Here is a 14,944-nt window from a genome sequence, read left to right on the forward strand (position 1 = left end):
ATATTATAAATTCAAAATTGTCATTCTCAGCTACATTATTGTCATTCAAATGGTTCGTGTAATGGTGGAGCGGCAAGGACAACAGGAAAAAACTGTAGTAAATTGAGAAATGTGTAACAGGAAATAAATGACGTAATAAATGAATTTGTGACAGTTATTACTTGTTGTAAATTGGAGAACGATGACAGTTATTTAACAAAATAAATTGTCACGATTGCCCTATATGTGACATGAATAAAATGTCGTCAATAGATAAACAATGACATTTTTTTTAAAAGAACTGTCACGATTGCAATATATTTGACTGCAAAAAAATGTCGTCAATAGCAAAACAATGACATTTTTAAAAAAAAAAACTGTTGCAACATATTCATGACAATTAAAAAATGTCACAATAAATGAAATTCGCGACATTTATTTAACCGTCGTTAATACACAAATGATGATAGTTATTTGTTGTCATAAAATAAAATATGACAGTTATTTGAAGTCGTTGAATGTTGATTAACGATATTTATTTCATGTCATAAAATAACCTATTGCGACAGTTTTTAAAAACTGTCGTCGAAGGACTTTCCATGACTCCCGCTTCTATGACTGAAAATAACTGTCGTGAAATTTGTTTACGACAGTAAATAACTGTCGTCGTAGACCACTTTTCTACTAGTGTGTCAACTACTCGAGAGAGCAAGTAGTAAAGATGTGGTTAACGCACGCAAGGAGGAGTTTGGAGACAAACTCCAACTTGGCGAGATAACTTCCATCATTTTTGTCCCAAAAGGCAAGCAAGTGAAGTATTCGGCGCCGAGAGGTTGTAACCCATAAAAGTGAAGTTTTATAAGTTGTATAAGTAAACCTTTCTAGATAGATCTCACTTAACCCAGTTTAGTCATTTGCATCTCGAGAGGCGAGTAAATGTTGCCTTTAAAGTAGTAAAAGGTGTTCACCTTAATCATAAGTTAGTTAACTAAGCTCTATCACATCAAGGTTGCGTAATTACGCAATGAAGAGAGACATACTGAGCATCTCGCATGCAATGATCGTGATCAATGACTCACCGCATATAATTAGATTTAAGCATACACAACACTACATAACCCTAAGTCCAAATCAACAAGTAGGATTTCATGATAATCTTAGGCAAAATCTACCCTAAGATCTAACACATAATGCATAAAAGGATGCAAACCTTCAAAATCTCGGGACTCATTCAATAGATATCGGGACAATTTCATCCAAATCATTCATGTTCTTGACGAACCCAAGAGGTTGAAATTAGGAAGATTCATCAAATGAACCTAACCTATATGAAATAAAAACACCAAATATGCAAAACATCCAAGAGTGTAGGGCCACGGCATCAAATTTCATAACAAACCCCAACAAATGAAAACTTAAATGCAGACCAATGAACAAAAAGCGTTCAAAGTGGAATACCTTCTACAAATTGAAGCTCACGCGAAAGAAGTGAATCTTAGTTATTTTGAGAGCAAAGAGGTTGATAACTAAGTGTGAAGATGAAGGGGTTTGTATTTTGATAATTGCCCAATAGTTTCTATTTTGAATTTGAAACAATTATTAGTGACAATCACTTCGGACTATTTTCTAAACGTAAAACCCAAAGCACACCGTTTTGGACAATTTCACGTAAATATGTTGAAAACTTATATATATTTGTAAATTGATTTAAATTTGGGTACATTTACCACACTTTTGCCTTATTTGAGTTATTTATTTATGCAAGAACCCTTTACACATACCTCTCTTTGGAAGTCGATACCGAACCAATCACACCGTTTCTTGCAAAGTTACCCGTCGTTAATCCCCGACTGATTTCCTTGAATTCAATTGCAGATTCCGAATTTGTATATTGTGAAATCACTGCTAGTCCATGGAGTAGAATATCATGAAGGAAGTCAAAGGGTAGTAGTGGAGGGATGGTTCTGAGTCCCCATTTTTCTCAAAACGCTACCAAGCCCTTCCACTCCGCCATTTCGCTTCTTCCATACTCTCATACTTGATCGCCACCTTTTTGTTCTTATCTTCTTCAACAATGTCTATGTCTCTCCTTCAATTCATTGCCATTTTGATGCTTTTCGATTCCCTCTGCTTCTCATCTCGTCTCTCTACTGCTTCGCCGCTCAATCACCAGTATAATGTCGGAGATCCCGTTCCGTTATTCGTCAACAAGGTCGGACCTTTGACCAACCCCAGGTAGTTCATTCCAATCCATTTCCTTTACTAATTTTACCTTCTTTCTTATTATTTGATTTGTACCCATCGTAAGCCTTGTGACTATGATGAAGTAGCGATGTGAGAAATTTGAACTGCCTTAAAAGTTATTGTGTCCATGATTTCTTAACTATGATCATATCTGTGTATAGGTTTAGAGTGGATTGTACTACAGTTAGATGAAACATTGAAATTGACACAAATGTGGAAAAACTATTCTTGTTCTTGTCCTGTCTTATTGGGTAACTCTTGGAACTACATTTTCGACATATTGCTCATTTTTTTGGAATCAATATGCACTGAGGAAAGCAGGGGATTCCTCCCTGTGCCGCTGTGTCAAATCCTTGTAGCTTTACCAATCAGGTTTCTCGTTGGACTAGTTTCAAACATTAAAAATGTTGACTTTTTTATTGGAGCAAGAATGCCATTTTAACTTATTGGAGAACAAGTCCAGCCTTATATTGAATTCGTTCTCTTTCTCTATCTTTTTGTATCTTGCTTCCGCTTCAGTCTTATTGTTTACTTCATTTCCAATTTGCTTGCAGTGAGACATACCAATACTATGAATTACCGTTCTGCCGTCCAGGTTAGCCTTTCAAAGAAGCATAATTAGAAAAGCTTTCATGTTTTAGTAGATACTAGTGCTATTTTAGAATCACTTTTGTTGAAATTTTTCTTTATGGAATAGTCCGTTTGAAGGTCTTCTCCTTAGCTTGCAGATCCAGTAGTCCCAAAGAAAGCAACCTTGGGGGAGGTTTTAAATGGGGATCGGCTGAATGGTGCCTTGCATGTGATAAAATTTAGGGAAGAGAAACGATGGGAAACTCTATGTGAAAAGAAGCTAAAAGGTGCTGAAGTTTCATTGTTCAGGGATGCTGTCAGGGATGATTTTTACTTCCAACTGTATTGTGATGATCTTCCAGTGTGGGGTTTTGTTGGCAAAATTGATGAACAGAGTTGGTCCCTAGACAAGCAGGGTCCAAAATATTATCTCTTCACACATATTCAGTTTGACGTTTCCTTTAATGAGAACCAAATTGTTGAAGTTAGTGCATTTAGTGATCCAAATCATGTTGTTGATATAACAAATGATGTTGAACTCAATGTCAAGTTCACTTATTCTATTGTTTGGAATGAAACTTCGGCTCTGTATGGAGATAGAATGAATAAGTATTCGAGGGCTTCACTACTGCCTATCAGTCAGAGAATTCACTGGTTTTCATTCCTTAATTCAATTGCTATTATTGTGCTGTTGATGGGATTGCTTACTTTGCTTTTTATGCGACGTCTCAAGAATGATTTGAGGAAGTAATGTCTTGTAAATAAATTCTGCTCGAGTCTTTTAAATTTTAATAAAGCTTGCTCTGTAAATTATCTGACCTTCTTTTTTCCTTTTTGTGTGTGTGTGTGTGTTTAGGTGTTCTGGTGGTGATGAAGAGGATGAAAAAGAGGTTGTTTGGAAGTATCTTCATGGAGATGTATTTAGATGTCCTCAAAATTTACCCCTCTTTAGTGCCGTTTTGGGTGTCGGTACACAGCTTCTGACTATGTAAGTTAATTTGAACTATTTCTTCTATAATCGATCTTCATTTTAAAATATTGATATGTCAACTGCAATACTAGCATTTTTATTATGCATTCGGATAACAGAAGAATTGTGTCCATGTATTATCCTCATCGGCGGTACAATTAATTGCCAGAGTTTTACTGAAGCAACCTTGACCATTGCATTTTAAAATACAACCATCACTTACTTCCTAGGAAAGTGATAGACCCCTCATACTCAAGGTGTATTCATGTAGGGATAAAAGTGGGAAGAAGAAAGAATGATTGAGAGTTAGTAATTTTTACTGTATGGACCCTTAGGAGCATGCTTGTTACCGGCCAAGTATTCTGTTAATTTTTTCAGTATTTGACTATTTAGGTATCTAGAATGGTTGGGGGAGGGTATTTTTTTGCTAAATGATTTTGGTGTAGAATTCTCAATAGAGAAGCATGGAGAGACTGGGGAGCTCTCAAATTCTTGCCCAATAGTTGATAAATAAAATTGTGGCCGAGGCCTTAACAATTTTGGTACTAGAGCCATTGTTTTTGGAATGGTTGGTCAAGCTAGGGTGATCGAACTGGAAGAAAATTTGGTGGGAGTAAACATAGGGATGACCGAGATAGAAGGTAGAGTAGAAGAAAAGTTCTTGCGAGTAGAAGAACGAAAGTTAGCATTCGAAAGGAAGATGGACACACAGTTTGCAGAAGCAGAAATTCGAAGGAGAATGGCAGAATAGAAGATTGAGGTAAATCTGTCAAAATTGAGTGAGGATTTGTTGTTGATACAAGGGATGGGAGTGATGGGAAGTGCATCGAGAGGATTTACATCTAGTTAAAGAACTATCACAAACAAGGGAAAAAATAATTAATGAGGAACAAATTCAGGAAGAAAAAAGTGAACAAAAAACTAACCTAGTTGTGGATGAAGGAATCAAAGTACCTTGTGCACCAAACCATCGTGAGATACCCCTCTTGGACATGAGGTTATGGAAATTAGAGGTACCAATATTTAAAGGATAAGAAGAAGAAAATGTGGACAAATGGCCACATCACATGGAACACTATTTTGTGGTGAATAGATTGACGAAGAGAGATAAGTTGGATGTGGCAATTCTTTGCTTGGAAGGGAAGCGTTGGATTGGTACCAGTGGAAGGAGGATCAAATGAAGATTAGTAGTTGGGTGGAATTCCAGCAGATTCTGTGGGCAGGATTCAAGCCGATTGATCGAGGGGATAGCATGTGAGATTGATGAAATTGCAGCAAGAAACCACCGTGAGGGAATATCGGCGGCGGTTTGAGCAGTTTTCGGCCGACCTTAAGGATATGAGTGATGCAGCCCTAGAAAGTAAATTTATTTTGAGCTAAAGGCAGAGATTCGAAGTGAGATCCATAAATTAAACCCAGTAGCCCTAGAAGCTAAAATGTTAATGGCCCAAGTAATAGAAGATGATCAAGCAGTCCAACCAGTGTTTTTAGATGCTCAAGACCCACTATAAGGCGCAATGGTCCTCTAGAGGCTAGGCACAAGGCGCACAAAAAGGCGTGAGCTTTTTTTCAGAAAGCGTACTATATATAAAAAGAAAATATATATACACACACATATGTTGAGCATAGCAACAATGTATAAAATATAAGTATATAACCAAGGTAGAATTGAGACTTAATTCTAATGTATAAAATACTACAAAATTAGTTTTCTACCCAAAAAAACAAAACATAACAGAAAACTACTCTTTGAAATGTATAAAATATTCTTTGAAGCGGAAGCAGAAAGAGAACGGAAGAGGTAGATGAAGAAAAGCCGTGCAGGAGAAGAAGAGTTGTTTCTTAACTTTCATGTAATAGGTTTAAAAAACCTATATAATCAAATTTTTTTAATTAAAGCCTAGCCCATTAATTATAAAAAAGCCCACGCTTAATGCGACTTCAGCCTAGGCGTGCCTAAGCCAGGCTTTAGTGAAAATGCCTCTCTTCTTCACAAATAAGCCTCATTTGCGCAACTTAAGCCTAGGCCCACCTAGGCATGCACCTTAGTGAGCCTTTTAAAACATTGGGTCCAACTAAGGAGGATCCTGATAGACCCCCAATTATACACCAGTACAGTGGAAGGAAGAAGAAGCAAGATTAACTGCACGTGCCAGGGAGAATAGCCTTAATAGCTTTAATATTGTTAGTAGATGATTCCGTAATAAAATAATAGAGTATAAGTAGGAGTTTGTTATGGAGAGAGAAAGTTAGTTAGAGTATAAATAGGAGTTGGTTATGGAGTATAAATAAGAGTCTGTTAGGAGAGAGAGGGGAGTGAGAATTTTGTGGGTAAGCTCGGGATTTTCCTAGAGGGAAAAGGGGGAGCAGAGGAGAGTCTTTCGTTTTTGAATTGAGGAGGATCCCCAATTCATTTTACATTGTAATTTCGTTAGTTTCGGGAATGATACTATCGTAACGGGGCTGTCCCTACTTGATCAGTTTCAAACAAGAGGAGTTCCATCAGATCCATGAGGCGAGCGGAAACCCTAACCTGTCAAATAAAATGTCGGTTAATGGGCCGAACGGGTCGGTCAATCAAACCAAGTCAAAGGGAACATAACGGATCGCTATGTCAAGAACCATTACGATTAACCCTTGCTGCAATTCGCCTTCATCATCCACAACGATTACTTCCCACGATTCTGGTGTGAAAAATCCAATGGTTCAATCGACTGCTAAATTACCGACAATGAAATCAAAATTAAGAAGGAAAAGGGACTATGTTTCCGGTGTGACAAGAAATTCAGCTCAGGGCACCATTGCAAAGAACAAGAATCAAATATCATTGTTGTTCAAGAAGGAGAGGACTTAAGTGAGGGAATTGATAAGGTAGTAGAGGAAACCGAAGATAAGTAGGATAAGGAAATCAATACAGAGATAGCGAATTTGTTGCTGAATTCGTTGGTGGGAGTTAGTTCTCCCAAAACCATAAAAATAAAAGGGGAAACAAGGGGACGCAAGTTTGTCGTGCCGATTGATGGGGGAGCTACACACAACTTTATTTCGGAGGAGGTGGTCAAGGAACTAAAAGTCTAGTGGAAACCTTGGATGCTTATGCCATTGTTTTAGGAACTGGGGGTGTAGTTTGAGCAATGAGTATGTGTAAGGATGTGAACCTGACAATTACCAATTAATCAATCACTCATGATTTTCTTCCTCTACCACTTGTGAGTGCCGATGTACTATTGGGATTCACATGACTGGAAACATCATGGTAAGTAATGTTCGATTGATTACAAGTTATTGGAGATGAAATTTTCATTAGGAGATTGGGTGGTGATTCTACAAGGGGACAAAAGTTTAGTAAAATCGCAAGTGTCACTAAAATCAATGATGAGGACCTTTGATAAGGAAGATCAGGGAGTGTTAATCGAGCTGAGTACAGTCGAACAGTGGGGAGCGGAAGAATCAGGAGATATCTTAGCAAATTGTCTAAGTAATCTGCAAACAGAAGTTCAGAGAGTTTTTTGATCTTTTAGCATTGTGTTTGAACCCAACAAGCAATTGCCCCCACCTCACGATCATGATCATGTTATTGAATTAGAACCAGGGGCTCGAGCAGTGAACATGCTCCCTTATTGCTTCCCCCAATTCCAGAAAGATGAGATTGAAAAACTAGTGAAGGAAATGTTGTTTGCTGGAATTATTCAGCCAAGCAATAGTGCTTTTCCAAACCCGATGCTCCTTGTTAAGAAGGATGGTAGCTGGCGATTCTGCGTGGATTACCGAGCACTGAATCTCGCCACTATACCAGATAAGTATTCGATTCCCATTTTTGATGAATTGTTAGGTGAATTATTCGGGGCAACCATTTTTGAAAAAATTGATTTAAAGTCTGGTTATCATCAGATTAGAGTGCGGGCTGCCGATGTTCATAAGACGCCTTTTTGTACCCACGAAGGGCACTATGAACCTCGTGATGCCATTTGAGTTGAAGAATGTCCTAGCAACATTCCAATCAGTAATGAATGATATCCTCCATCCGTACTTATGCAAATTCGTTTTGGTTTTCTTCAATGACATCTTAATCTATAGCAAGTTGTTGGAGGAACATTTGCACCAATTGCCTGTGGTATTGGAAACTCTGGTAGCTCACCAACTCATGGCGAATTTTAAAAAATGTCAATTCATGGTAGATCGAATTGAATACTTGGGCCACATTACCTCTTCAGAAAGGGTGGCGGCGGATCCAACTAAAATAGAAGCTATGGTTAAATGGCCAGCACCCAAGAACGTGAAGGAGTTGCGAGGTTTCTTAGGTCTAACGGGGTATTATCGAAATTTTTTTGCGAACTACGGTTCTATCGCACTACCCTTGACACAACAGTTAAAGAAAGTTAATTTTCAATGGAATTAGATGGCAGAAAAAGCATTTCAGCCATTGAAATCAGCTATGATGTCGGTGCCGGTGTTAGGTTTTCCTGATTTTACGGAAAGTTTTGTGTGGAAACTGATGCTTCGGGTGTGGGTATTTGGGCTGTCCTAATGCAGCATCAACGACCAATGGCTTTTTTTAAGTCAAGCTTTACCTATTACCCATAGATTTAAAGTTGTTAATGAATTAGAGCTTATGGCAATCGTGTTGGCTGTAAAAAAATGGCGGCCATATCTATTGGGTAAGCCTTTTGTGGTGCGTACGAATAAAAAAGGTTTGAAATTTCTTCTTGAGCAATAGGCTATCGAGGGAGAATACCAGAGATGGATTGCTAAACTATTGGGGTATGATTTTGTGATTAAATACAAGAAGGGATTGGAAACAAAGCGGCCTATCCCTTATCTAGATTACCATCGGTATTTGAATACGACCTTCTAAATGTTGTGGGCGGGCTAAATCCTTCGGTTTTCATTGATCAAGTGGATGAGAATGAACCTCTTAACAGTATTTGGTTATCATTGATAAATGGACAGCTAGCTCCAGCGGGATATTCGATACAAGGGGAGGTTTTATGCTATCATGGTCGTTTGGTTCTTCTTGAGGATTCACCTACTATCCCTTTTGCTATTAGCTGAATTTCACAACAGCCCAATGGGAGGATATTATGGCACGTTAAAAACATAGCAAAGGCTAGCAAGGGAGGTCTATTGGCATGGTATGGAAGCACCTATGTTGCTGAATGCTAGGTTTGTCAGAAAGCCAATTATCTGTCATTGACTCCGGCCAGTCTCCTTCAAGCATTACCCATTCCAGACCATGTATGGGAGGATAGTAGTATGGATTTTACAGAGGGCCTCCCGAGGGTTATGATGTCATATTGGTGGTTGTGGACCGTCTTTCTAAGTATGCACATTTCATTCCTTTGAAGCATCCATTTGGTGCAAAAGTTGTGGCTACTGTTTTTATACATGAGATTATTCGTTTGCATGGAAGCCCCAAAGTATAGTTTCAGATCGTGACTGAATTTTAACAAGCTGGTTTTGGGAAGAGTTGTGGCGTTTGTTGGGAACTCAGTTGAGACGAAGTACCACTCACCATCCCCAAACGAATGGCCAAAATAAAGTTGTTAATTGAGGGGTGGAGATGTATCTGTGATGTTTTTCTATGAACACACCCAAACAGTGGGCTAAATGGCTAGCATGGGCTGAATTGAGCTATTATACAACTGTTCATACAGCCATATTGATGACCCCCTTCGAGACTCTCTACGGTCAGCCACCCCCCTCTATATTACCGTATGTGAAGGGATCGAGCCGGTGAATGAAGTGGACCATTTGATGAAGGAAAGAGATGAAATTTTGGGCGTATTGGAGTCCAATTTACTGAAAGCACAGCAGTGAATGATAAAATATGCAAATGACAAATGACGGGAGGTGCAGTTTGAGGTACATGATTGAGTTTATGTGAAGTTGTGCCATTACCGACAATCCTCTTTTAGCCATTTTAAGCACCCTAAATTGGCCCCAAGATTCATTGGTCCATTTATGATTGTGGCCCAAATTGGTTCGGTTGCATATCACTTGGCCCTTCCCAAGGAATCACTTATCCACCTGGTTTTTTATGTTTCTGTTCTTCGTAAGGTAGTGGATTCAAATAGGCCATCTTCCTAATTCCAAAAGATTTGGCTGCTGATTAGTCTATGCAATTGTCTCCCGTAGATGTGCTGGGGGTTTGCAAAATGGGAGAAAAGGAGGACAACTTAGAAGTCTTGATCAGTTGGAGCGATGGTACACCCGAAAGTGCAACATGAGAATAGGCCACTCTTATTCAAGAACAACTTTTTGAACTTCACCTTGAGGTCAAGGTGTGTTTACGTAGGGATAAAAGTAGGAATAAGAAAGAATGATTGGGAGTTAGTAATTTTCACTTGTGGGTCCTTAGGAGTATGCTTCGTAGGGTGGGCCAAGTAGAATGGTTCTGTTTAGGTATCTAGCATGGTGGGGGGAGGGCATCTTGTTACTAAATGATTTTGGTGTAGAATTCTCAACAGAGAAGTGTGGAGAGATTGAGGGGCTCTCAAATCCTTCGCCAATAGTTGGTAAATAAAATTGTGGCTGGGGCTTAACAGAAAAACACACTAGTTTTTATAGAGGTCAATGCTGAACACACAGCACCACCGAAAATGCTACGTTAAATGCATTTGAAACATGGGCATGCATTGGAGTGTAAGCAGCACTTCAAGGATTATTTTATTTGAGATTCAATTAACTACATGTTGGACATAATCAATTACCTGTTTCCTTTACCAAAAAAAAAACAAAGATAACATGGCACTACACGACTGCTGCAAACGGGAATATAGTTCTAAAGAAAATCTAATTGTATTAATCTATGACTTGAATAAGACATGTCCTATAGATAGTATAATTTTCATTGAATTCTAAGAAAAAAACCTTAATGAGCTAAGCATTTAGAGTTAATTTTTCTCAAGTATTGTTCTATAGATAACTTTGTTCTCGATTTCTTAAAAAAACACTTAAATGATCTAGAAATTGAGAGTAAATATACCTAAAAAACATTTAGTTTCGTCTATGTTATTGAAAGGAAAATGTCAACATGTGGCCTAATATTATGATAGGCAGCTTCTCCTTCTTTCAGTGACAAAGAATTGCTAACATGATTGTTGACAGTGACAAATGGAAAATATGTAGGCTGACTTCCCGTGTCCTTGTTGAGTTAAGCCTAATAATGTAACGTATCATTGACATAGTTTGTGATGATGTTGTCACTGTTTTACTTGCACAGGACATTTAAAATACTTAATAGATAAAACAAAAAGAAAAATACTGAACTGTTTTTGCATGGGTTCACGATGCATCAAAAGACAAAAGTTCATGTGCAAGGTTTACGACAGATGAGCTGAACAAGACACATGGACAGAAATAAAAAGCTAAACTATAACAATTCCCTTGAACTTTGCCCTTTGTTTAAAAAATACCCTTATACTTCTAAAAGTTGCAATACTACCCTTCAAATTCCACAAATGTTTCAAAGCTACCCTTGGAATAGGAGTCCTTTAGAATTTCAAACAACAATTGAGACATGAAACTGTGTGATGGACGGTGACCTAAAACAATATGCAGACAATTTTTGTCTAAAATTTTATAGAATTTATAATCCAAGGGTATTTTTGAAACATTTGTAAAAGTTCAAAAGTAATGTAGCTACTTTGTAAGTATAAACCTATTAAACAGAGAATGATGGATAAATAGAAAACTAATTGGGGTCTCTGATAGGAATCTAATCAAGAGATTCTTGTTGAAAACAAGAAAAGCCCTAAGGCTGTTACAATCTCTAATCACAAGAACAAGAACAAAGAACAATGGCTATACCTCTCTCTCTCTAAACTAGAGAGAAGACTCAACTCACTCAAAACATAGTACAATTAATAAAAACTCTCACGTAGCTCCATGAATTTGTTCTGTTGCTTCTCAATCTTGATCTATAAGTCCTACACTTTTGGCTAATGAAGCCAAAGTTTCTTCTGTTACTGGTAATTTCTGAATTTCAACCCAGACTTCTGAAATCTCACGATCTAACGCTTGACGCTTCAATCTTCTCCATGAATCTTTGTGGCATTTTACTTATCCTTGACAGGTTGATGTCTGATTGATAGGAATCTAATCAAGAGATTCTTTTTGAAAACTTGAAAAGTTCTAAGGCCAACATTCTCCCAATCACGAGAACAAAGAACAAAGAACAATGATTATCCCTCTCTCTCTAAACTAGAGAGGAGACTCAACTTATCCAAAAGATAGTATGATACCTATGGTCCCCCTTCTCCAAACTAACGATGGAAGCCATGCTTCCAAACATACACGTGCTTTACCTTTTTTAACCTGTCTTCCATATGTCAACACAATAGGTGGCCTAACCATCTAGTAGAAAGTTGGAAATTGGTATCTGAAGTGACAAATAGCAGAGCGGAAAAAGGAATGTTCCACAATTAGATTTATCTTTCCCTTTATGGAAAAAGTTTTGATTTTGGTGCCTAGATAGAAAAGAGCAGAAGAGGAGGTAACCTTGTGCTCTGTTTTAAGTATCATAAAACTAAGTACTATTGTTAGAACTCAAGTATGCCTTAAAAAAAAAAAAAAAAAAAAGAAAAAAAAGAATGGAAGAAATCAGATTGGACTTCTGTTTTCTCTTTTCATCCATGGAAAGGGTCTTGGATATCTGGAAAATCTAGAGAAAAAGGGAGAGGTTGAGGTAGGCTTTATCATGGTTGCCTCTTATTTATTTTGCTAAGATGAATCATGAAATGGGACCATACTTTCCACAGCGGGATAGTGAAGTGGGCAAAGTTGGGGGCTGCAAGACAGTTTTTCAACCTGGACTATCAAGCTTATAAAACTGTATAGCTATCTTTGGTATCTAACACCATGTTTTTCAGTTTCGTAGATCAAAATTTCAATTATATTTTCACTAATCTTGGAGGAGTTTGTCGACATACAGTATTAGACCTTAGTTCAGCACAATTAAATGATAAAATTGCAATTTATTCCCTGCATACCTTATATATCAGGGTGATCCAGTTTTTTTATAGCAATAGTTCCTCTTTCTTGTTTCCCCTAGTCTTCTAACATTTCTGCTGTTGTATATGTTAATTGTTATGTGATATTTTCCTTCCAAGTTATGTTAAGAGTCCGTTACTCGTGCAATTACAACAGATTGCGGAGAAAAAAATGTTTTGATACCGAAGTATTGTTTTCATGAGGCTAGCACAGTAGTCATTTTAAGTGTGGTTATCATCAAATCTAGAATTTATTTCCCTCATTTTTTGCATTTTTTCCAACAGGTTTTGCTGTTTGTTTCTTCTTGCGTTTCTGGGGATCCTTTACCCATACAATCGAGGATCACTATTCACTTCCATTGTTTTGATCTATTCTCTTACATCTGTGGTTTCTGGGTATATATCTGCTTCTTTCCACTGCCAGTTTGCCGAGATTGGATGGGTATATTTTCCTTCTGTGTTAACTCTATTATATATATTTTTTGCCATATTCTTTTAGTGACGTGATATTTTGCCATTCCTTCTATCTTTTGATTTCAACTTTGTATTTGCAGGAGAGAAGTGTTATTTTATCTGGGATTCTGTATTTGGGACCATCATTCGTCATAATTTCTATCCTAAATATTGTTGCTATATCTAATGGAACTACTGCAGCATTGCCTATTGGCACCATCATAGTCATTCTGCTCATATATTTTTTTATCAGCCTCCCATTGCTTGTATTTGGTGGTATAATAGGACACCGCTTTAGATCCGAGTTTCAAGCGCCTTGCGCCACCAAGCGAAACCCACGAGAGATTCCTCCTCTGGCCTGGTTCAGAAAACTTCCATGTCAAATGTTCATTAGTGGTCTGCTGTCATTCAGTGCAGTTGTTCTTGAATTACATCACTTATATGCAAGCATGTGGGGATTCAAAATTTTCACTCTTCCTAGCATTTTATTCATCACATTCATCATCCTAGTCATACTCACTGCAATCTTAAGCGTCGGTTTAACTTACATTCAGCTATCAGTTGAAGATCATCAATGGTGGTGGAGGTATCTATTATGTTATGTCCAACCTTCATGATGCATGTTTGTTCTTTTTGAGACTGTCATCCATTTTATAATTACCGCCTTTTTGACTTTTCAGATCTGTGTTCTCCGGTGGTTCAACTGCCATCTTTATGTTTGGATATTGCATATACTTCTACGCCAGATCAAATATGAATGGTTTCTTGCAGCTATGCTTCTTCGTAGGGTATAATGCTTGTATATGCTACGCATTCTTCCTGATGCTAGGAGTTATAAGTTTTCGTGTTTCCTTGATCTTTGTTCGTCGTATTTACGACGCAGTCAAAAGTGAATGAATTCATTGGACAATGTCTTCATTCCCATCATTTTGAGGGAAGAAGGAAGCAGTAATTGGCTAACGCTTGTAGGACGACGATGATTGTGAAGATTTTTCCATCCACCTGAAGAAATTCATGGTAAGTAAGAAAGAAAAGATGTTAGTAATTTGAGTAAATCGTCCTTTCTTGACTTGTAGGAAAAAAGAAACTGTTAGACAAAGAATCAAAGTGAAAACAAGATTTTGCATTGTTCTTTATCTGGAACAATATTAATTCTTGAGATTTTGAACTCTCCTACGAATGGTTGAATGAATATCCATCGATAAAGATGCATTAAATAATTTCACCATTTTCTTTGAATGAATAATTTCACCATATTCTTGTTTGTATATTTCATATAAATTATTTGCATAAGCTTTTTTTATTTGAGGAATGTCACATTAGTGTGCAGATTTGAAACTATAACCTTCCAATCGGATGCTCTTGTTCCAATTATAAAAGGAAAATTGCCCATATATGTTTAGGGTCGTTTGGATAGAGAGAATTGAGATGGAAAAAGGATCGTTGGAAATTGAAATGAAAATAAGATTGGAATTAAAGATGCCTAAAATTTACAAGTCTGAAAATAAGATTGCTAGAAATAGTTTCTTTTTTGTATTTATTTATAAAATTAACTATGTTAAATATATTAATTGCTAAACAATAAATGAATTGAGAAAAATTAATTATTTAACCATCAAAAAGCAATATTAATTAAATTATTAATCACAAGTATTTGTAAAATGAGTAATTTGATTGGGATGAATTTTATGAATGTATATAGTTATGATGTATTAAACAATAAAATGATTAATAAATT

The 14,944-nt window shown here is 37.1% G+C and overlaps 1 protein-coding gene across 2 annotated transcripts; it reads left to right on the forward strand.

Moving 5' to 3' along the window:
* The first annotated feature begins 1,711 nt into the window (after positions 1-1,711).
* Positions 1,712-14,470, forward strand: LOC101204842 (transmembrane 9 superfamily member 5). Of its 2 annotated transcripts, none has more exons than XM_004139434.3 (7): positions 1,712-2,214; positions 2,778-2,818; positions 2,952-3,540; positions 3,650-3,781; positions 13,039-13,195; positions 13,308-13,792; positions 13,887-14,470. In XM_004139434.3, exons 1-7 carry the CDS (start codon positions 2,054-2,056, stop codon positions 14,101-14,103), a joined length of 1,782 nt encoding a protein of 593 aa, XP_004139482.1. In that variant the 5' UTR covers positions 1,712-2,053; the 3' UTR covers positions 14,104-14,470. The 2 variants fall into 2 exon arrangements, with proteins under 2 accessions (XP_004139482.1, XP_011654417.1); XM_011656115.2 differs by having other exon boundaries at positions 2,075-2,214; positions 2,945-3,540.
* The last annotated feature ends 474 nt before the right edge of the window (positions 14,471-14,944 follow it).

The sequence above is a fragment of the Cucumis sativus genome, chromosome 1 (assembly GCF_000004075.3).
Source record: "Cucumis sativus cultivar 9930 chromosome 1, Cucumber_9930_V3, whole genome shotgun sequence".
In the NCBI taxonomy this organism is placed as follows: domain Eukaryota; kingdom Viridiplantae; phylum Streptophyta; class Magnoliopsida; order Cucurbitales; family Cucurbitaceae; genus Cucumis; species Cucumis sativus.

Excerpts from the sequence above, each read along its gene's own strand:
- LOC101204842 (XM_004139434.3), top strand. The coding sequence starts at position 2,054 with ATGTCTATGTCTCTCCTTCAATTCATTGCCATTTTGATGCTTTTCGAT. Across the intron at positions 2,215-2,777 it reads GGACCTTTGACCAACCCCAG|TGAGACATACCAATACTATG; the intron begins GTAGTTCATTCC and ends ATTTGCTTGCAG. Across the intron at positions 13,196-13,307 it reads AGTTTGCCGAGATTGGATGG|GAGAGAAGTGTTATTTTATC; the intron begins GTATATTTTCCT and ends TTGTATTTGCAG.